Source organism: Neoarius graeffei, chromosome 24, assembly GCF_027579695.1.
Source record: "Neoarius graeffei isolate fNeoGra1 chromosome 24, fNeoGra1.pri, whole genome shotgun sequence".
NCBI lineage: Eukaryota > Metazoa > Chordata > Actinopteri > Siluriformes > Ariidae > Neoarius > Neoarius graeffei.
The window spans coordinates 32,912,777-32,934,013 of NC_083592.1; the positions used below are offsets into that span (position 1 = coordinate 32,912,777).

Below are 21,237 nucleotides of genomic sequence, written 5' to 3' on the forward strand. Positions count from 1 at the left end.
TATACATGTATGTGCTTGTTTATTTATTGATTGATTGATTGTGTTGCACGTCTGGAACATAGAGTTCATGTTTTAACAGTATTCCTGTTGCATTAAATATATTTATTTTAAAAAATGGATTTAATATTTATCACTTGACATAGAAATCTTTCTCCTTCCTGTTTCCCTCAGACTTCCTCTTTACGTCACTAATATTTTTTGAAGCCGGACACCACTTCCTGGTTGCACGAGGTTACATTCCAAACCGCTTACTACACTACCGTAATACACTACCGTAATGCACAGTGTGTGTGTCTCAACATACTGTTTTACTGCAGTCCGTACTCATCCACCTCGGTTACTGTTTAGACCGGAAGTAGGCGGTTTGGTTTAGTAACTGTCCCTGTTCGTGTCCATTCAGATGAGCAGGACTGAGGGACCGAGCGGCTGAAGGTAAACATCTGTCCTTAAACAACACCTGCAGTATGTTACTGTTTAAATACCTGCAGCTTAAAGCCGACAGTGCGAATCAGACAACTGTCTTCAATAACGCTTTGTCTTTCACACTGTTCTGAACAGCAGCCCTGTTTATAATGGCACTGAAACGGAGTATTGATGATGATGATGATGATGTCTGTAGCACCTGAGGGTCAAAGTGGGACAAGTTTCCTTCCTGAGTTCAACCTTGGGAATGAGACAGGAACTAAAGAGTTCCCCCCCTCCCTCCTTCATTCTGTTTTTCCAGTTTTCTAAAACTACTTTTCTATTCCTACTTTTAACAGTATCACAAAGTGTCTTTCTTTACTTTCAAAATAAGTCAAACTTCACAGTAGGGTTATGACTGTGAAAATTAATAAATTATTATTAAATTTGTATATGAGTGATTCCACGCTTATGGGTACTGAAATGGGGACATGAACTTATTTTTAAAAATTCACCTAAACCATTTCTTTTTTTACCATCAGGTCACAAAACATGTAATCTTTAATGAATGATATGTTAAAAGATAACTTTAATTTTCTGAGATGTAATAAAAACATATTTAGCCTATGAGTTCCAAAATGATGTCTGTTCCATTACTTCTGTTACGATTGTCCATCTCGCGTCTGTTACAAATTAATTACAATCTAGCTATATACCATGTTAATCTTATTGAAAGAATGTGTATGTTTATTCTACTACACATGTTTATTAATTATATTTGCTAAAACATCACCTTCCTATGTTTCAAAAAGTAATTCTACATTGTTAAACTTGAGAATATATATGTCCACAACACTTCTGTTACGTTCTGACTTTGGCATATAAATATGTTTTTATTACATCTCAGAAAATTAAAGTTATCTTTTAACATATCATTCATTAAAGATTACATGTTTTGTGACCTGATGGTAAAAAAAAGAAATGGTTTTAGGTGAATTTTTAAAAATAAGTTCATGTCCCCATTTCAGTACCCATAAGCGTGGAATCACTCATTAATTAACAATTAATTATTATTACAACAATTAAGCAATTTATCGTTATATAAAAGTACTTTACACATCTTTCAATGAATTTATTTTATAATCATGATTTATTTATTTAATATACATGTATTTATCAAAAGTGAGGTGATGTTGGGTGCGAGAGGTTTTTGCATGACCCAATAAAAATAAGTTCAAAAAAGTAATATATGAGTAAAAGTAGGGGCGGCACGGTGGTGTAGTGGTTAGCGCTGTCGCCTCACAGCAAGAAGGTCTGGGTTCGAGCCCCGTGGCCGGCGAGGGCCTTTCTGTGTGGAGTTTGCATGTTCTCCCCATGTCCGCGTGGGTTTCCTCCGGGTGCTCCGGTTTCCCCCACAGTCCAAAGACATGCAGGTTAGGTTAACTGGTGACTCTAAATTGACCGTAGGTGTGAATGTGAGTGTTAATGGTTGTCTGTGTCTGTGTCAGCCCTGTGATGACCTGGCGACTTGTCCAGGGTGTACCCCGCCTTTCGCCCGTAGTCAGCTGGGATAGGCTCCAGCTTGCCTGCGACCCTGTAGAACAGGATAAAGCGGCTAGAGATAATGAGATGAGATGAGATGGAACCAAATATTTGTTTTATGGTATAAAGAATGATTTACGGTAAGTGCATCCCTTTTGGAGCTACCTGTGGTCAAAAAAGCACTTTTTCTAAATGACACGAGTAATTTTGCTAAATATGACATATTGCCATACATTCACCAAAAATAACGTTATCACCAAATTTTTTTTTGCATGGTAAATAGAGCTATCACAGGGCTACAATAAACAACCAAGTTTATTTAGTCAAGCCTTTTGATATTGAAGATAAGTGTTAAATGTGATTTTTAGCTTGCGTACCCTGATTGTAAAACAATCCATTAGTATTTTACCTCTGACTGATGAGGAAGCCAATTTTGTAAATGTCCCTGAAAAAAAAAAAAGTCACAGAGAACTTTATTGACTTTTAAGCATCACAGAGTATTTCCTGGTAGAGCCATAAAGACTTACTTCCTTATTAGTACCAACAACTGATTGCCAGTAATGAGTTTTTCAGGTTCATTATTGCACTCGGGTTTATCATTTCACTTATTAAAATTCAGGTTCATTGTTTCAGGTTCATTATTTCACTCGTTAAAAGCGGTGTTGTCTCAGGCCAAGTTTACATTAGACCGTATCTGTCTCGTTTTCTTCGCGGATGCACTGTCCGTTTACATTAAAACGCCTGGAAACGCCGGGAAACGGGAATCCGCCAGGGTCCACGTATTCAATCCAGATCGTGTCAGCTCCGGTGCTGTGTAAACATTGAGAATACGCGGATACGCTGTGCTGAGCTCTAGCTGGCGTCGTCATTGGACAACGTCACTGTGACATCCACCTTCCTGATTCGCTGGCGTTGGTCATGTGACGCGACTGCTGAAAAACGGCGCGGACTTCCGCCTTGTATCACCTTTCATTAAAGAGTATAAAAGTATGAAAATACTGCAAATACTGATGCAAATACTGCCCATTGTGTAGTTATGATTGTCTTTAGGCTTGCCATCCTTCCACTTGCAAGTGGTAAGTGACGCGCATGCCCGACATGCACTGAGATCACACACACAGCGGCTCAGTCCCGAATCACTGCTCGTGCGCTTCACTCGCGCGCTCTGTGAGCTGTGCAGGGCCGGAGTGCGCACCCTCCAGAGGGCACTCGCTGTTCAGGGCGGAGTGATTTGGAGCGCAGGATGCCTGCGGAGCCGAGCGTATCCGTGTATTGGCGTTGCTGTGTGCACGCGAATCGTGTATTGGCGTTGCTGTGTGCACACTAATCGTTTTAAAAACGTTAATCTGATGATCCGCTGATACGGTCTAATGTAAACCCCACCTCAGTGACCACAGGAGATGCTTTGAGGATCCTCCAACGCTGTTCACTTTTGAGGAGACCATTGAAGGGAAGAGTGATGGCAGGAGAGAAGAGTACTCCAGACGACACACACTCTTCCAAAGTCATTCGAGTGGTGTTCCTGGCTCTTCTACTGGACCTGCTGGGGTTCACAGTAATTCTCCCCCTTCTTCCCTCCATCTTGGATCACTACAGTCAAACAGGGGTAAGCTCTCTCTATCTCTCTTTTAAGGCTTCTTCTGTTATTACTCCTTCTCAGAGAATACCTTGTTGGTGTTGGTACTAATGTGTCAAAGTTCTGTTTTGCAAATACAGCGTTTTTTTTTTTTAATAGGATTGTGTCTGCATCACCATGTACCTGTAACCAATACTTTCTATGGATTTTACTATAAAATAGTTTAAAAAATTTTTAAGAGATTTTGCTCACCATCATCTGATTACAAAACTGACTACTTGCATTATCTATACTAGCATGGCTCAGTTGTGGCCCTGTGTTTGCGCAAGTGTAGAGGAAGTATGCCTGAGCTGAAAGCAGTTTCTAAATGTTTAGAAATATTTAAATAATCTATACATGAGTCATGACAAATGCACCGGACTTTGTATACGATAGTGTAAGATGTGATATAAACGACCTTTTTGAAATCACTTTAGCCATGTTGTTATGTCAGGATTAAAAAGGTTGTGTTTTTTTTTTAACTTACTTTTGTTCTGGGTAAATTTCTATTAAGTATTAAGAGAACAAAAAATTTTCAGATTGACAATTTACCTCGGAACTTTTTTTTTCTTTTTATCATTTTCCCTTCAATTGTTGAAACAGGATAGTGTGTATCTGTCACTACAAAGCATTGTGGACTGGTTCAGGGGCACTGTAGGAGTTCCTTTGGAAAGAAAATACAACAGTGTACTTTTTGGAGGTAATATATACAGTTGTGGTCAGAAGTTTACATACAGTGACATGAATGTCATCTTGGATATAAATGTCATGGCAATATTTGGGCTTTCAGTAATTTCTTTGAACTGTCCTTTTTCTGTGGCAGGATGATTGTACAGCATACATCTTTAAAAAAAACACTAGAATTTGGTGCACAAGTTTTAATTTTCTTTGGGTTTTCTGAAATCAACACAGGGTCAAAATTATACATACAAGGTCAAAAATTTACATCCGCTCACTTAGATTATTAATTCAGAGGTGCTGAAACTTCCAAAATGTCTTTTATCTTGCCAAGGTCTCTTAATTTCCTGTTAGTGATCATGATTGACTACAGCTGGTAGCTTCTCTGTGCCTTCATAAAATGGGTTTGTTTACAGCACTCGTTGGATTGACCAACATACAATACAATGAGAAAGTCCAAGGAGCTCAGTGCAGATCTGAGAGAGGATCGCAGATATACACACCTCCAGAATGTCTCTTGGAGCCATTTCTAAACAACTGCAAATTCCAAGATCAGTTCAAACAATTGTGAGGTGTAGTCACTTTGCCAAGCCACTTTGCTTCAAGAAAACCCAAACTGTCACCCTCAGCTGAAAGGAAATTGGTTTAGATGGTCAGGAGCAACCTGGGAACCACCATGTCACAGCCCTGCCATGAGCTGGAAGCTGATGGATCACTGTCTACAGTTCAGATCACCATGGACTAAGAGGCTGCTATTGAAGAAAGAACCCCCTTCTCCAAAATTGATACCTTCAAGCTTAACTAAAGTTTGAAGCTGACCACATGGACAAAGAAAAAAGCCTTCTGGAGGATAGCTGTATGGCCAGATGAGACAAAGATTGAGTTGCTTGGCCACAATGACCACCATGTACAGAGGGACACTGTGTACCAGCTGGTGGTGGTGGTAGGATCATCATGCTCTGGGGCTGTTTTGCTGCCAGTGGAACTGGTTCATTGCACAAAGTGGATGGAATAATGAAGAAGGAGGTCTACCTCAGAATTTTTCAGCGTAAACCATCAGAAACTTAAACATGACTTGGGATAATGAATCCAAACACGCATCAGAGCTGGTTGTGGAGGATAAAGCAGGCTAACATTAAGCTTAAAACGAGTCCTGACTTCAACCCGATTGAAAATATATGGACCGTGTTTATAAGTCGAGTCCATGCCAAGAAAAAAAAACAAAACAAATTTAATTGAACTCTACCAATTCTACCATGAAGAGTTGTGAAATATCCAACCAGAATTCTGCCAGAAGCTTGCTCATGGTAAACAAAAATGTTTGGTCAAGGTGAATCTTGTGAAGAGACATTTGACCCAAATATTAGGTGTGCTGTATGTATAATTTTGACCCTGTGTTGATTTCAGAAAACCCAAAGAAAATTAAAACTTGTGCACCAAATTCTAGTGTTTTTTTTAATTAAAGATGTATGTTGTACATTCTGCCACAGAAAAAGAACAGTTCAAAGAAATTACTGAAAGCCCAAATATTGCCATGAGGGGAAGTCATGGCCTAATGGTTAGAGAAACAGCTTTGGGACCAAAAGGTTGCTGGTTCGATTCCCCAGACTAGCAGGATTGACTTAAGTGCCCTTGAGCAAGGCACCTAACCCCCAACCGCTCCGGCAAGAGTGGTGGCGTACCTTGTGTCTGATTAGCCAAAGAAAAACTGATGATGTGATCATCAGTTCGGGCATTGAACTCGACCAACTGAACTGAACTTGCCATGACATTCATATCCAAGATGACACTCATGTCACTGTATGTAAACTTCTGACCACAACTGTACATGCACACATTTTAGTTTCTGAAATGATCTCCCAAGCAGCTTGTGTCCCACAGTGAATGAATAATTTCTTTTTTTTTTCCCCACTTCTTAGGTCTGATTGGTTCCCTCTACTCTTTGCTGCAGTTCGTTTCCTCTCCTTTGATAGGAGCTGCATCTGATCAGCATGGCAGAAGACCGCTGCTACTTTTAACCACTGTGAGACGAGTCGACTTTAATATGAAGCTGATCTCAAATTAGGAGAGATTGTTCATAGGTTTCATGTGTATCCTTTTGCTCTGACTGACGCTGCAATTGCTCATATCTGAAAATGAATTAGTCTCTGTGTTGTACAGGTGGGGCTGATTTTCTCCTATATTCTCTGGGCTGTTTCTCACAACTTCAGCGTTTTTCTCCTGTCACGTGTGGTGGGAGGAATCTGTAAGGGCAACGTCAGCCTCTGCACTGCTGTCGTTGCAGATTTGTCTTGCCCCAAAGCGAGAAACAGAGGAATGGTGAGTCATTAGTTTAATTACAACTGTCTGTGTGTCTTCAGGAAGAGATCTAAAAGACCTTGTAGATGTTCACATGGTTTGTGCAATGACTGACCTGTTCCTTTTTGTGCTGTTTTCACATTAGGCAATGATTGGCGTTGCATTCTCTGTGGGCTTCACTCTGGGCCCGTTAATGGGAGCCTACTTTGCACTGAGACCAGTGGATGCTGAGATGTTTTATCAAGGCCCTGCTCTACTGGCAGTTCTCTTCTCTGTAGCAGATCTGCTGTTCATTTTTCTCATGCTTCCAGAGACTTTGCACAAGGCAAGGGAAAAAAATATGACTAATTATCCCGTACACTAACTAATATGAACCATGATAAAGTAAATTAAGGATACTTGCTCATAATTTTGGTGGCTACATAATCATCTACGAGTCATATTTACAACAAGATCAACTATGAGCTACTGTTCACTTGCGTATCCCCCCGCTCTCGCTTATATCACAATGCGAGCAATCGGAGGAATAGGACACTTATTATGAATGTTGACTTCAACAAATAATTAACCCTGAAACAAGTAAGTAAAGAGCATTGTTTTCCCCAGGTATTTCAAATAGCATCCTGGTAAACTGTAATTTCGAAATAGCATTTTGCTTCTTGAAGTGGTGTCAAAATCCACCCTCTATGTTTTGTAAATGCATTCAGTCAGTAAACAGGAAGTCGATGTGTGACAGATCTGAAAATGGTATAGAACCCCAAGCTGAAGCTCGGTACCAAATATCAAGTAGTTGTGATTTGTAGTTGCTGAGAAAATTGTTACGAAATTTTGTAAATCCACACTATATGTTTTGTAAATACATTCAGTCAGTAAACAAGAAGTCGATGTGCGACAGACCTGAAAATGGTATACACAGTATAGAACCCCAAGCTGAAGCTCGGTACCAAATATCAAGTACAACCCCGATTCCAAAAAAGTTGGGACAAAGTACAAATTGTAAATAAAAACGGAATGCAATGATGTGGAAGTTTCAAAAGTCCATATTTTATTCAAAATAGAACATAGATGACATATCAAATGTTTAAACTGAGAAAATGTATCATTTAAAGAGAAAAATTAGGTGATTTTAAATTTCATGACAACAACACATATCAAAAAAGTTGGGACAAGGCCATGTTTACCACTGTGAGACATCCCCTTTTCTCTTTACAACAGTCTGTAAACGTCTGGGGACTGAGGAGACAAGTTGCTCAAGTTTAGGGATAGGAATGTTAACCCATTCTTGTCTAATGTAGGATTCTAGTTGCTCAACTGTCTTGGGTCTTTTTTGTCATATCTTCCGTTTTATGATGCACCAAATGTTTTCTATGGGTGAAAGATCTGGACTGCAGGCTGGCCAGTTCAGTACCCGGACCCTTCTTCTACGCAGCCATGATGCTGTAATTGATGCAGTATGTGGTTTGGCGTTGTCATGTTGGAAAATGCAAGGTCTTCCCTGAAAGAGACGTCGTCTGGATGGGAACATATGTTGCTCTAGAACCTGGATATACCTTTCAGCATTGATGGTGTCTTTCCAGATGTGTAAGCTGCCCATGCCACACGCACTAATGCAACCCCATACCATCAGAGATGCAGGCTTCTGAACTGAGCGCTGATAACAACTTGGGTCGTCCTTCTCCTCTTTAGTCCGAATGACACAGCGTCCCTGATTTCCATAAAGGACTTCAAATTTTGATTCGTCTGACCACAGAACAGTTTTCCACTTTGCCACAGTCCATTTTAAATTAGCCTTGGCCCAGAGAAGACGTCTGCGCTTCTGGATCATGTTTCGATACGGCTTCTTCTTTGAACTATAGAGCTTTAGCTGGCAATGGCGGATGGCACGGTGAATTGTGTTCACAGATAATGTTCTCTGGAAATATTCCTGAGCCCATTTTGTGATTTCCAATACAGAAGCATGCCTGTATGTGATGCAGTGCCGTCTAAGGGCCCGAAGATCACGGGCACCCAGTATGGTTTTCCGGCCTTGACCCTTACACACAGAGATTCTTTTGATGATATTATGCACTGTAGATGATGATATGTTCAAACTCTTTGCAATTTTACACTGTCAAACTCCTTTCTGATATTGCTCCACTATTTGTCGGCGCAGAATTAGGGGGATTGGTAATCCTCTTCCCATCTTTACTTCTGAGAGCCGCTGCCACTCCAAGATGCTCTTTTTATACCCAGTCATGTTAATGACCTATTGCCAATTGGCCTAGTGAGTTGCAATTTGGTCCTCCAGCTGTTCCTTTTTGTACCTTTAATTTTTCCAGCCTCTTATTGCCCCTGTCCCAACTTTTTTGAGATGTGTTGCTGTCATGAAATTTCAAATGAGCCAATATTTGGCATGAAATTTCAAAATGTCTCACTTTCGACATTTAATATGTTGTCTATGTTCTATTGTGAATACAATATCAGTTTTTGAGATTTGTAAATGATTGCATTCCATTTTTATTTACAATTTGTTCTTTGTCCCAACTTTTTTGGAATCAGGGTTGTAGTTGTGATTTGTAGTTGCTGAAAAAAGTGTTACGAAATTTTGTAAATCCACGCTATATGTTTTGTAAATACATTGTCAGTAAACAGGAAGTCGATGTGCGACAGACCTGAAAACAGTATACACAGTATAGAACCCCAAGCTGAAGCTCGGTACCAAATATCAAGTAGTTGTGATTTGTAATTGCTGAGAAAAGTGTTACGAAATTTTGTAAATCCACGCTATATGTTTTGTAAATACATTCAGTCAGTAAACAGGAAGTCGATGTGCGACAGACCTGAAAACAGTATACACGGTATAGAACCCCAAGCTGAAGTTTGGTACCAAGTACCAAATGGCTATGATTTGTGGTTGCTGAGAAAAAGGGTGTTTTGGATGGACAGAGGTAAACCAGTATACCCCTCCACCTTTGGAGCGGGGTATAAAAATCTTTTTTGTTTGTTTTAATGTAGGGCACCTCAGAGCCTACAGGTGTTCAGGAGATAGGAGACCTGCTCAACCCAGTGGCCCTTTTCAACTTCTCTGCAGTCACAAGAACAAAGGAGCCACCCTCCAAACAACGTAGGCTCATGTAATATAATATACATTCAAATCCCATGTCGGTAGCTTCTTACTGTTGTTTAATAGCTTGCGTGTTGAACTTACTGCAAGTTGTAAAATACAGTAAGAGTGCCATTCAGTACAGCTCGGAGATGATTGAATTGCTTTTGTCTGCCATATTCTTTTGGCTGGTTTGATTTGGGTAAGCATTGCACACACTTCTTATAAAATAGTCTATTACAGGAATGCTGAAACTCAGTGTGGTTTTAATTTAAACTCAACCATCACAGTGTGTTCCTTACATTTGACTTTCTGTATTTTTTTTTTTCTTTTCTTGTCATTGCTACATCAGGGATGCACAATCTTAAGGTGCTCGGCTTGGTGTACTTCACATACCTCTTCCTTTTCTCTGGTCTTGAGTTCACACTGAGCTTCTTAACTCATCAACGCTTCCAGTTCTCCAGGTAAGTTCTACCCGAGGTGAAACTATCCCAAATATCCTCAAACTGCCGCCACGTGAAACCATGGAATAAAAAGATGTCCCACTGTGAATGTATTGTTTACGATCATTCTGGTCCTATTTCTCTATCCAGTCAAAATTGGTTTTGTATGTCCTGCACAATATTTCTACTTTAACACGTCGATACGATTGTCATGCCTTGACTGACACTCAGTATTGTTCTTATCTGAATCCCAACACATGCCACTTACATTACATACATGTCAACCTTTGGTCAATCAAACCTGTATAACCAACCTCCAAAATCCGTATTTCCCTTATAAAATCCGTATAAGATGCAAATTAAAATAATTTACCTAAAATTTGAATAATAATTAACAATGATATATCCCAGTTACTTTTTATTCAATATTAAGAACAATAAACCTTCAGAATGAATACAAAGCTCCAATGTTTGACAAAAACACAAAGTGTTATCAGCGTAGTTACGAAGGAAATACTTCGTTGTTTGGAGACAGGTTTCACCGAGCGGCTATTATGCGCGAGACTTCATATTAGCCACAAAGTCAGGAAAATCTGTTCGTAAAATTACGTTATAATGACCAAATACAATGAAAAGTACTTTTCCAGTGTCACCTGTGAAAGGTAATCCCATGTGATCTCGTTTGGACGGTAAACCTGTTGGTACAGTTAAACGCAGCACATGAATGAGGCATCTTTATTCTCGGCTACTGTTGAAGAATCTCCACTTTGCCACATCCAATATGGCGGCGAGGATGACGTATGATTCTACGCAGAAGGCGGCGTCTATGTTTATATGTCTATGACTTCACGGTTGGCGGGATTCTCGCAATGCGGTGTGCGCATGATCAAAAGTGGAACGAAGTCTCGCTACCACAAGATAACGCGCGATTTCATAAGACTCTTTACTGGCTGTCTGTGGTGTACAGTACGTTTGTAAATGTTATGCGCTCTTTTATCATCGTGGGAATTGATTATAGCTCTAAATAAATATTGAAGTTTTTTTAAAGAATCCGTATAACTTTATTTGTACGCCCGTATACTACGTTTATTGAATCAAATCCGTATAAAATACGGACATTCCGTATAGGTTGACATGTATGACATTATCACGGAGAGTAATTTATCTGGAAAATCTCATTTCTAATGTTTGATCATGATCAGCTGACTTTATTGGCAATGACAAAAATGCCAAGATGAGCATTTCTTTGTCCCAGCATGCAACAGGGGAAGATGTTCTTCTTCATTGGTATCACCATGGCAGCATTCCAGGGAGGATACGCCCGCAGGATCCAGCCAGGTCAGCAGATCCGGACAGTCCGCATGGCAAGTCTCTCAGTTCAACACTGTTCCTTTTCAATTAAACACAGTTAATCCTTCACAGGAGCACGAGATAAAATTACAGTACACACAGTTCAAGAATTCAGCATAGTTTATTATATCACATTTAATAGCATTTAGCAGACACTCTTATCCAGAGCAACGTACAACATGGCCTAATGGTTAGAGAAGCAGCTTTGGGGCCAAAAGGTTGCTGGTTTGATTCCCTGGACCAACAGGAATGAGGAAGGCACCTAACCCCTAACTGCTCCCCAATATGTTGCACGTCACTCTGGATAAGTCTGTTAAATCCCAGTAATGTAGCATACCCAGAGCAGCCTGGGGAGCAGTTGGGGTTAGGTGCCTTGCTCAAGGGCACTTCAGCCATTCCTTTTGGTCCAGGGAATCAAACCAGCAACCTTTTGATCCCAAAGCTACTTCTCTAACCATTAGACCATGGCTTCCTCCATGTTTGTTCATCTTTAAAGATTGAAGATGTATGTGTGTGTATATAATATTAAATGTGGGTTTATTCATCAACTGAATTGCACGAACAATTTAGCAACAGTAGTTTTTGTGTAAACTGCAAGTTGGCTTAGTGGTTAGTGTGTTTGCCTCTCGACTGGGAGATTGCAAGTTTAACTCGCAGTCAAGTTGTACCAAAAGTGGTATCTACTACCATCTGGCGGGCCGGGCATGCTGCAATATGGACACGAGTAGAGAGTCTAACGCTCATGGTTACCTATGTAACCCTAGTTATGTAATGGGTGAGAGGCTCAGGGCTACAGAAACCGAGATCAGTGCCACTCAATGCGCGAAGTGCCTGGTTAGTACTAGGACAGGAGACTGCCTGGGAAGATCAGGCCCTGGCATGGGAAGGGACTTTTTTGTTTTTGTATATGGATGCATGGGCGGCACGGTGGTGTCGTGGTTAGCACTGTCTCCTCACAGCAAGAAGATTCTGGGTTTGAGCCCAGCGGGGGCCTTTCTGTGTAGAGTTTGTTCTCCCGGCGTCTGCGTGGGTTTCCTCCGGGTGCTCTGGTTTCCAAAGACATGCAGGTTAGACTAATTGGTGGCTCTAAATTGACCGTGTGTGTGTGAATGGTTGAGCGGAGAAAACCTGTATAATAATCCAGTAGAAGGCAACGGGAAACCACTACTATAATGTTCCCTGGAGACTCTGATGGCTGAAGCCATCAGAGCGGCCACGTCACTGTAGTGATATGCCAAAATGGATGGATGGTTTGGAGGCATGTTGTATCTTACTTTGTTTCATGGCAAAACTAATAAACAGATTAATTTAAAAAGAAAGAGAGAAATCTGTCTAGCATTTTATACAAAGAACTCCCCACTGCTAAGAGTATTATGTGAGAGTCAAAGAAGTAATCGAAGCCATGGCCTAAAGGTTAGAGAAGCAGCTCTGGGACCAAAAGGTTGCTGGTTTGATTCCCTGGAATGGCTGAAGTGTCCTTGAGCAAGGCACCTAACCCCCAACTGCTCCCTGGGTTCTACAGCACTACTCTGGGGATGTGTGCTCACATCCCCAAATGGGTTAAATGCAGAGAAAGAATTTCACCATGCTTTAATGTACATGTGATGAATAAAGGCTTAAAATTCCCCAAAATAATTTTAAAGTAGTACTGTATAATTGATGCAGCCTGTTCATCTTGATTCCCCAATGTTTTAGAAACTGTTTTTCCTTTTTTATGTATCGAAATACACGAGTAACACCATTAAAATATACTTATAGAAAAGTATAGGTTAAAAAATAAACTATTTTTTACCTTGGCTTTTAAGGAATAATCATTATGTCAATGGCGTGTTTTTATTTCTAAGTCGGATTTTTGTATTTTCAGGCAATGTTATTACTCATTCCAGCTTTCATACTCCTTGGAATAGCGTGGAATTTAATAGTGCTCTACATCAGCCTGTTTTTGTATTCCTTTGGTAAGCATTATCTATTTTTTTTTTTTAGATTTTCTTTTTGAGAATTGACATTTTACTGGAAAAGAAATGGCTCGTTATACCGACAGCATGCCTTCTCTGTTTTTCTCCAGCGGCTGCCATTGTTGTGCCGTGCCTTTCAGCACAAGTATCTGGACACGGTGAGCACGAGTTCTCCCAACTGTATTAATCAACAACCATAGATAAATTTATTCCCATTATTCATCCTGTTAATTAAAAAGTAATTGAAAAAAAAGTAGCAATTTTTATACTCCGTGTTTGCGGCCTGTATTTTGTTTCATCGCTGAATAGGTAACCGTTTATCCTTATTTCTTGATTGCATTAGGCACAGCGAGTCAGAAGGGTACAGTGATGGGGATCCTGCGTAGTCTTGGCGCACTGGCCCGAGCACTGGGCCCAATTGTGGCTTCATCAGGTGACCAATCTCATATCAGTTTGTATGTGGTTAAAGGTCCCATGGCATGAAATTGTCACTTTCTGAGGTTTTTTAACGTTAAAATGAGTTCCTCTGACCTTCTTAAGTCACCCCAGTGGCTAGAAATTTCATAATGTGTAAACCAAACTATGCCCAACAATTGAGAATGGCGCGTCAAAACGGCGCGTTGATAAACTCTTCCCTTGCCTACGTCAGCAAGGGAGATGATCCCCACGCCCCCCCTCTGGATTCCCACCCACTGTATGGATTGCCCCGCCCAGTTGTAGTGAGGAGACCATAGAGGACACAACAACATGGCATCACCTAAGCGAGCGAAACATGGAAATTGCGCTGTACATGGATGTGACAACACAGAAAAGAGTGTTTTTACTGCCGACGGGAGAGCCCCTGAAGACGCAGTGGCTTAATTTTATTTACTTCAATAATACGCCGTCGAGTCTACCTAAGACGGTGTATGTTTGTCGGAAGCATTTTCCTGAGGAATGTTTCCACAACTTGGGACAGTACAGGGCAGGTTTTGCACATCAACTGTCACTGAAGCCTGGGTCCGTACCAAGCATCCCTGCTGCATCAGCAACAAACACCGAACAAGTAAGTGTATAACTGGTCGTTTTGCCGTGTTTTAAAATCGGTGCGTTAGCCTAGCAATGGCTACATTAGCTGTGCAGCTAACCGCTTCCTGCAGTTAGCCAGGTAATCTGCGCTACAAAACTAAAGAGCATGCAGCATGCTCTGTTAAACTGAGTTTAGTCTGGAAATTGACTGTAACTTATGAGCTTATGTTTGACTATTGCTCCGCAATGCATGTCTTCTGTTGGATAAGCGCTATGTTGTTGTAGTTGCTGCTTCTATCCTCTTTGGTTATGGAGTGCGTGTTCAAGCCTAGGATATTATACGTTCGTAAACTACCACTCCGAACACTCTCACTCTCTGTTCTCTGTGTCACGTTGAGTTTACGAAAGGAGTCCGAGGGAGAACGGGGTTTTGTCTTAGCAGCGTGGCTACAGGCGCTGATAGCAGCGAGTATGTGTGCGCGCAGCTTGGTCAAGCCCCTCCCCCTCCCCCCATGGCCCGCCCCCACCCTCTACCCTTCCCCGCCTCCTGCTTCTCATTAGCAAAACGACGCACTGGGAAAAGCGCTGAAATGGGGCTTTCTCCCAGGAGGCTGTATCTATGTGCCGAGGGTTCATTTCGAGAAAGGCTGCGGATATAACATCCGGAAACCTCCACGAGCCCGTTTAAAGCATCAACAAACCACCATGCCATGGGACCTTTAAACAAAATAAGGAGAAGCCTTTTCTCTTATTACTATAGCCTACAGTTTAACTACCAGCACTCCTCCAGAAATGATCTTGCCCACATACATGTATTACTGAGAGTATAGATCATCTTTAGCTTTTTAGTTGGTCATTTCCTGGTCAAGATCATTTAAAAAGAGGCATGTGTAGTCCTTTATATTTAGGCAGTTGTGACATTTTCCTTTGCAGTGTACTGGCTTGCTGGAGCTGAGATGTGCTTCGTCGTCAGTTCGGCTTTCTTTATTGTCCCGTTGCTCTTATTGAGCCGACTACAGCAACACAAAGAGGACTAAGAACACTCATGCAACGTTTACCGGAAATACTTTTTACAAACTCCTTTTATATATTCAAGTATGGGGTACATGTATAGTATTTTTCTACTTTCCTTTTTATATACTTTTTTTTTTTTTACAAAACATTCATGGTACGATATGATTTGAAAAGACCGTAATGCAGTATGACACTGACATGGTTTTGTTATACTACAGGGCTGCACTAGATATTACATTTGATTAACATTACAAACCTTTTGTAACTCTGTAACATGGTGTAGACATGTAGATTTTCTGTTCTCTAACTCTGTTGTGAACCCATCAGGCACTCCGTTGCATTTATTTTTGCACCTGCCGGTATAATGCAAACCGTTTGATGTTGTGGAAGGATAATGAGAATTTTTATTCTCGCAGAATTACCTGTTCACATGTAAAACTGCAAACATTAAACGTTGACCTCATGTAAACCTGCTGTCCTGAAGAAGTTTGTAATGGGAATTCTGTTTTTTTTTTTTTTCACTGAGTCAGATCCTTGGGCACAGCTTCCAAACAGTCCACTGTATTTTTGTTCTCCAGTGAGTCGTGTTGTGCACATGGTGCCCTGCAATGGACTGATGTCCCATCCAGGGTGTATTTCTGCCTTCCACTGAGTGTTCATGGGAAATGCTCTGGATTCACCACTCACTAAAGATGAATGAATTCGCACTAAAACCGTTTATGTTGAAACAAGGTGTCCATGATCATTTCAAAATTACACTGCAAGAGGAAAGGCACTGGCTACATCTACAAAAAAAAGAAGAAGAAGAAAACAGCTTGTATATGCGAGCTAGCTCACAATAGTCTACTAGTAGCACCATAAACTTGTACAGTATATGGAAGAAGAAGAAAATACAGGTACATGCACTCACTGGCCATTTTAATAAGAACTTGTTCTTGATTCTAAGATTCCTGTTCTTGGCTGCACGATGTGTTCTTCTGCTGTTGCATGCTGAGATGTTTTTCTGCTCACCATGGATGTAAAGAGTTGCTATGTGTTACTATATCCTTGCTGGCAGCTCAGACCAATCTGGCCATTTTCCTCTGACCTCTCTAATCAACAAGACGTTTCCACCCACAGAACTGTCGCTCACTCAGTGTTTTTTGTTTTTCGCACCACTCTGTGTAAACTCCAGAGACTGTGTGTGAAAACCCCAGATGATCAGCACTTTTTGAAATACTCAAACCACTCAATCTGGCACCAACACCCATGTCACAGTGAAAGTCACACTTTTTGAGATCATAATTTTTCCCCTTCTGATGTTTGGAGTGAACATTAACCGAAGCTCTTGATTTGTATGTATAGGTGTTCCTAATAAAGTGGCTGGTGAATGAATATCTCATCTCATTATCTGTAGCCGCTTTATCCTGTTCTACAGGGTCGCAGGCAAGCTGGAGCCTATCCCAGCTGACTACGGGCGAAAGGTGGGGTACACCCTGGACAAGTCGCCAGGTCATCACAGGGCTGACACATAGACAACCATTCACACCTACGGTCAATTTAGAGTCACCAGTTAACCTAACCTGCATGTCTTTGGACTGTGGGGGAAACCGGAGCACCCGGAGGAAACCCACGCGGACACGGGGAGAACATGCAAACTCCGCACAGAAAGGCCCTCACGGGGCTCGAACCCAGACCTTCTTGCTGTGAGGCGACAGCGCTAACCACTACACCACCGTGTCGCGGTGAATTTTTTATATATATATATGGCATGCTGTTCAGGAAATTAACCTTTGAATATATAGAATGAAACCCTGAATATGTGGAATGAAACTTTTTGTATTCTGCCCCCACTCCCACAGCTCGGCAGATAGACAACAGGTCCCAAGAAAAACTCTGACTCAGAGGAGAGTATTAGAGTATATTGAGAAATGCTGTAAAACTCGACAAACAATTTACAAATTCGTTTTATATCCAGAAAATACCATTATACAAATATGCGTTAGCTTCCGGCTAATGTTAATGGCAAAATTAATGTATATTCTAACATTCGCCACGATCGGCGAATGCACAAGCATAGATTTAGACTTGGACAGACTTTAACGATCCATGAGGGAAATGACTGTCACCGTAGCTTCATTGCACATAAAAGAAGTAAACACTAATAAAACCACAAGCATTCGCCAGAGTGTTAACAATGTCTTTATTGTTTAAAATAGCTGCAACCAAATCCCGAGCCGACTGACTCATTTTTGCTACAGGACGGCGGCAGTGCCTTCATGACGTCAGCCAAGTTTCATTCCATATATTCAGAGTTTCATTCCATATATTCAGAGTTTCAATCTTTGAATATATTGAATGAAACTCTGAATATATGGAATGAAACTTGGCTGACGTCATGAAGGCACTGCCGCCGTCCTGTAGCAAAAATGAGTCAGTCGGCTCGGGATTTGGTTGCAGCTATTTTAAACAATAAAGACATTGTTAACACTCTGGCGAATGCTTGTGGTTTTATTAGTGTTTACTTCTTTATGTGCAACGAAGCTACGGTGACAGTCATTTCCCTCGTGGATCATTAAAGTCTGTCTAAGTCTAAATCTATGCTTGTGCATTCGCCGATTGCGGCGAATGTTAGCATTAGCATATACGTTAATTTTGCCATTAACATTAGCCGGAAGCTAATGCATATTTGTATAACGGTATTTTCTGGATATAAAACGAATTTGTAAATTGTTTGTTGAGTTTTACAGCGTTTCTCAATATACTCTAATACTCTCCTCTGAGTCAGAGTTTTTCTTGGGACCTGTTGTCTATCTGCCGAGCTGTGGGAGCGGGGGCAGAATACAAAGTTTCATTCCGTATATTCAGGGTTTCATTCCATATATTCAGGGTTTTATTCCATATATTCAAAGTTTTATTCCATATATTCAAAGTTTCATTCCATATATTCAGGGTTTTATTCCATATTCAAAGGTTCATTCCATATATTCAGGGTTTCATTCAATATATTCAAAGATTAATTTCCTGAATGGCATGCCATACATACATAATATATATGTATGTGTGTGTTATTTACCAGCTGGGAGGTCCGTATCGTGAAATACCGTGACCGAGGTCTTGAAAGTACTGAGCGAGGCCCTCTGGGCCGAGATCATGGTATTTCACCGACCTTAAGCTGGTAAATAATATATTTATTTTTTTCTTTACCAAATTCTAACAGAAAACGAGAGCGCCCGAAAGGGAAAACCGAGCCGCCGTTTTGAATCCTCATTCACGGCTGCAATGCAAATTGCTTCCTCCTCGGTATACAAGTGCACTTCCATGGCAGGAAAAAAAATACATTTTGCCGCCTATTTGTACAAAATCTGAGTCATTGAGGATTCAGCCATGTTTTTGCTCGGCGTTAGCAACAGTTAGAGGTTTTTAGCTTTCTCCTGAAATGTTTTCTTTTATTTCTTCTTCCTCAGGGTAGTAAAACTCGCTTTCGCTGTGAAGACTGTTGTTATCACTATCCATGATGTAAAATTAATGCTGTTCTCCTGAGAAATGCTGGCAAAAAATTTAAGATTTTTGATAACCTTATAAATAAATCTTATAAAAAAAGATAAATGTTGACAAAAATTGCAACTATGTTTGTTGTTGTGAACGAGTGAGTCGCCAGAGGTCCGCCAGAGGGCGGCACGGCGGTGTAGTGGTTAGCACTGTCGCCTCACAGCAAGAAGGTTCCGGGTTCAAACCTCACGGCCGACAGGGGCCTTTCTGTGTGGAGTTTGTATGTTCTCCCCGTGTCCGCGTGGGTTTCCTCCGGGTGCTCCGGTTTCCCCCACAGTTTAAAGACATGCAGATTCGGTACAATGGGGCCACTGTAATTGGCGCAAGCTGTTGTGGTTTCCCATGCCATGATGTATGTATACACACACACACACACATATATATATATATATATATATATATATATATATATATATATATATATCTTCCTATGGCAAAAGCTAAATAAATTAATAAATAAATAACCGGAGTCTGTATCGTACAGACCCGCTCGCCAGCCAATCAGAGCGCAGGATTTGATGGAAACTGGACCGTGAAAAAAATAAATTAAATTACCTCTTCTTGGCAAAATGTTTTTTATTTATCCTTATAAAATTACACTATATTCTGCAAGACGCAGAAGACATATTTTAAACACGTTTGAAAATAAATGTAAGACAATATCTTTTCCATTTCCAATATCAAATATTATGAATAGTTATTCTTCTAAGGATTTTCTAAAGATTTTTTAAATTTTGATCGCAATAACATCACTGTAATGAAACAAACTGCAATTCATGCATTATTCAACTGTATTAATATTCAAGCATTTTAGTGTTCCCTAAACATGTTTACTGTACCACCATTTTCCACAGTTAACGTACTGTATGTGAGACACACTGTCAGTGAAGAACAATTTCTTATTGCTATTAGTCAAAATACTTTAATCATAAATGTGATTTTATGAATCAACACCAAACATTGACTGTTTTTTTAACCCAAAAATAGTAAATGACCTGAAATACTTTGTTTCATTATAATTTATGGAAAATAAACAAATCCTGAAATTGTGTAATCAGTTATCTCTATAATTTTACATAAACTCCTTTTCATACATTTTGTCATTTTTGTTATTAAAACAAATTTGTACCAAATGCAGTTTGTATTTTGTATTTTTTATACTATACAGAATAGTCTCATCTCATTATCTGTAGCCGCTTTATCCTGTTCTACAGGGTCGCAGGCAAGCTGGAGCCTATCCCAGCTGACTACGGGTGAAAGGCGGGGTACACCCTGGACAAGTCGCCAGGTCATCACAGGGCTGACACATAGACACAGACAACCATTCACACTCACATTCACACCTACGGTCAATTTAGAGTCACCAGTTAACCTAACCTGCATGTCTTTGGACTGTGGGGGAAACCGGAGCACCCGGAGGAAACCCACGCGGACACGGGGAGAACATGCAAACTCCACACAGAAAGGCCCTCGCCGGCCACGGGGCTCGAACCCGGACCTTCTTGCTGTGAGGCGACAGCGCTAACCACTACACCACCGTGCCAGCCTATACAGAATAGTTTTGTTGAAATACTTTAAAAGTAGACGGCCTTTTGATTTCATAAAATCAGTGAAATTTAGTTCCCTCTGAAATTTGGTCATTGTTGTGGTATATGTTTATTTCTGTAATATCAAAAAAAAATATATATATCGTTTGCTTCATGCAATCAAGCAGACAGAGGAAGTCCATGTGTGCATGCACAGGTTTACCTTTGTCGTCGTTGTCTTCATCTTTTGGGCTGCATGGTGGTGTAGTGGTTAGCACGGTCGCCTCACAGCAAGAAGGTCCTGGGTTCAAGCCCAGCAGCCGGCAAGGGCCTTTCTGCGTGGGTTTCCTCCGGGTGCTCTGGTTTCCCCCACAGTCCAAAGACATGCAGGTTAGGCTAATATGGGACGGCCTTGGGCTGAGGTGCCCTTGAGCGAGGCATCTAACTCCCAACTGCTCCCTGGGCACTGTTAGCGTGGCTGCCCACTGCTCTGGGTATGTGTATGTGCTCATTGCTCATGTGTGTGTTCACTGCTTCAGATGGGTTAAATGTAGAGAGGAATTTCACAAGTGTGTGATGAATAAAGTTGTGCTTTCTTTCTTTTATGGCAGCTGTTGCATTACTACCACCTACAGGTTTCTCTTGACCGTGCACTAACAGTTACATCATTCTGTCACTAAACAAACAGCTGATCACACCAAGGTGCTCGCTGATATTTATTAGCTTGGTCCTGCGTTTCCTTTCCTTCGCAACATATCTTTTCTTCTCGTTACTGTAGTCAGTCTTTCACGTT

The 21,237-nt window shown here is 40.8% G+C and overlaps 1 protein-coding gene across 1 annotated transcript; it reads left to right on the forward strand.

Annotated features, from left to right (window-relative positions):
- Positions 1 to 263: 263 nt before the first annotated feature.
- mfsd10 (major facilitator superfamily domain containing 10) lies at positions 264 to 16,761 on the forward strand. The gene is made up of 13 exons (XM_060907077.1): positions 264 to 432; positions 3,333 to 3,550; positions 4,163 to 4,259; positions 6,157 to 6,260; positions 6,398 to 6,556; positions 6,681 to 6,860; positions 9,530 to 9,638; positions 9,970 to 10,081; positions 11,316 to 11,424; positions 13,275 to 13,365; positions 13,476 to 13,523; positions 13,709 to 13,798; positions 15,307 to 16,761. Exons 2-13 carry the CDS (start codon positions 3,404 to 3,406, stop codon positions 15,408 to 15,410), a joined length of 1,350 nt encoding a protein of 449 aa, XP_060763060.1. The 5' UTR covers positions 264 to 432; positions 3,333 to 3,403; the 3' UTR covers positions 15,411 to 16,761.
- The last annotated feature ends 4,476 nt before the right edge of the window (positions 16,762 to 21,237 follow it).

What these genes read in the sequence shown, in the direction of transcription:
- mfsd10 (XM_060907077.1), top strand. Translation starts at nt 3,404, where the DNA reads ATGGCAGGAGAGAAGAGTACTCCAGACGACACACACTCTTCCAAAGTC. An exon ending in CAACAGTGTACTTTTTGGAG is followed by an intron (nt 4,260 to 6,156) that starts GTAATATATACA and finishes CCCACTTCTTAG; the next exon opens with GTCTGATTGGTTCCCTCTAC. An exon ending in TTCCAGAGACTTTGCACAAG is followed by an intron (nt 6,861 to 9,529) that starts GCAAGGGAAAAA and finishes GTTTTAATGTAG; the next exon opens with GGCACCTCAGAGCCTACAGG.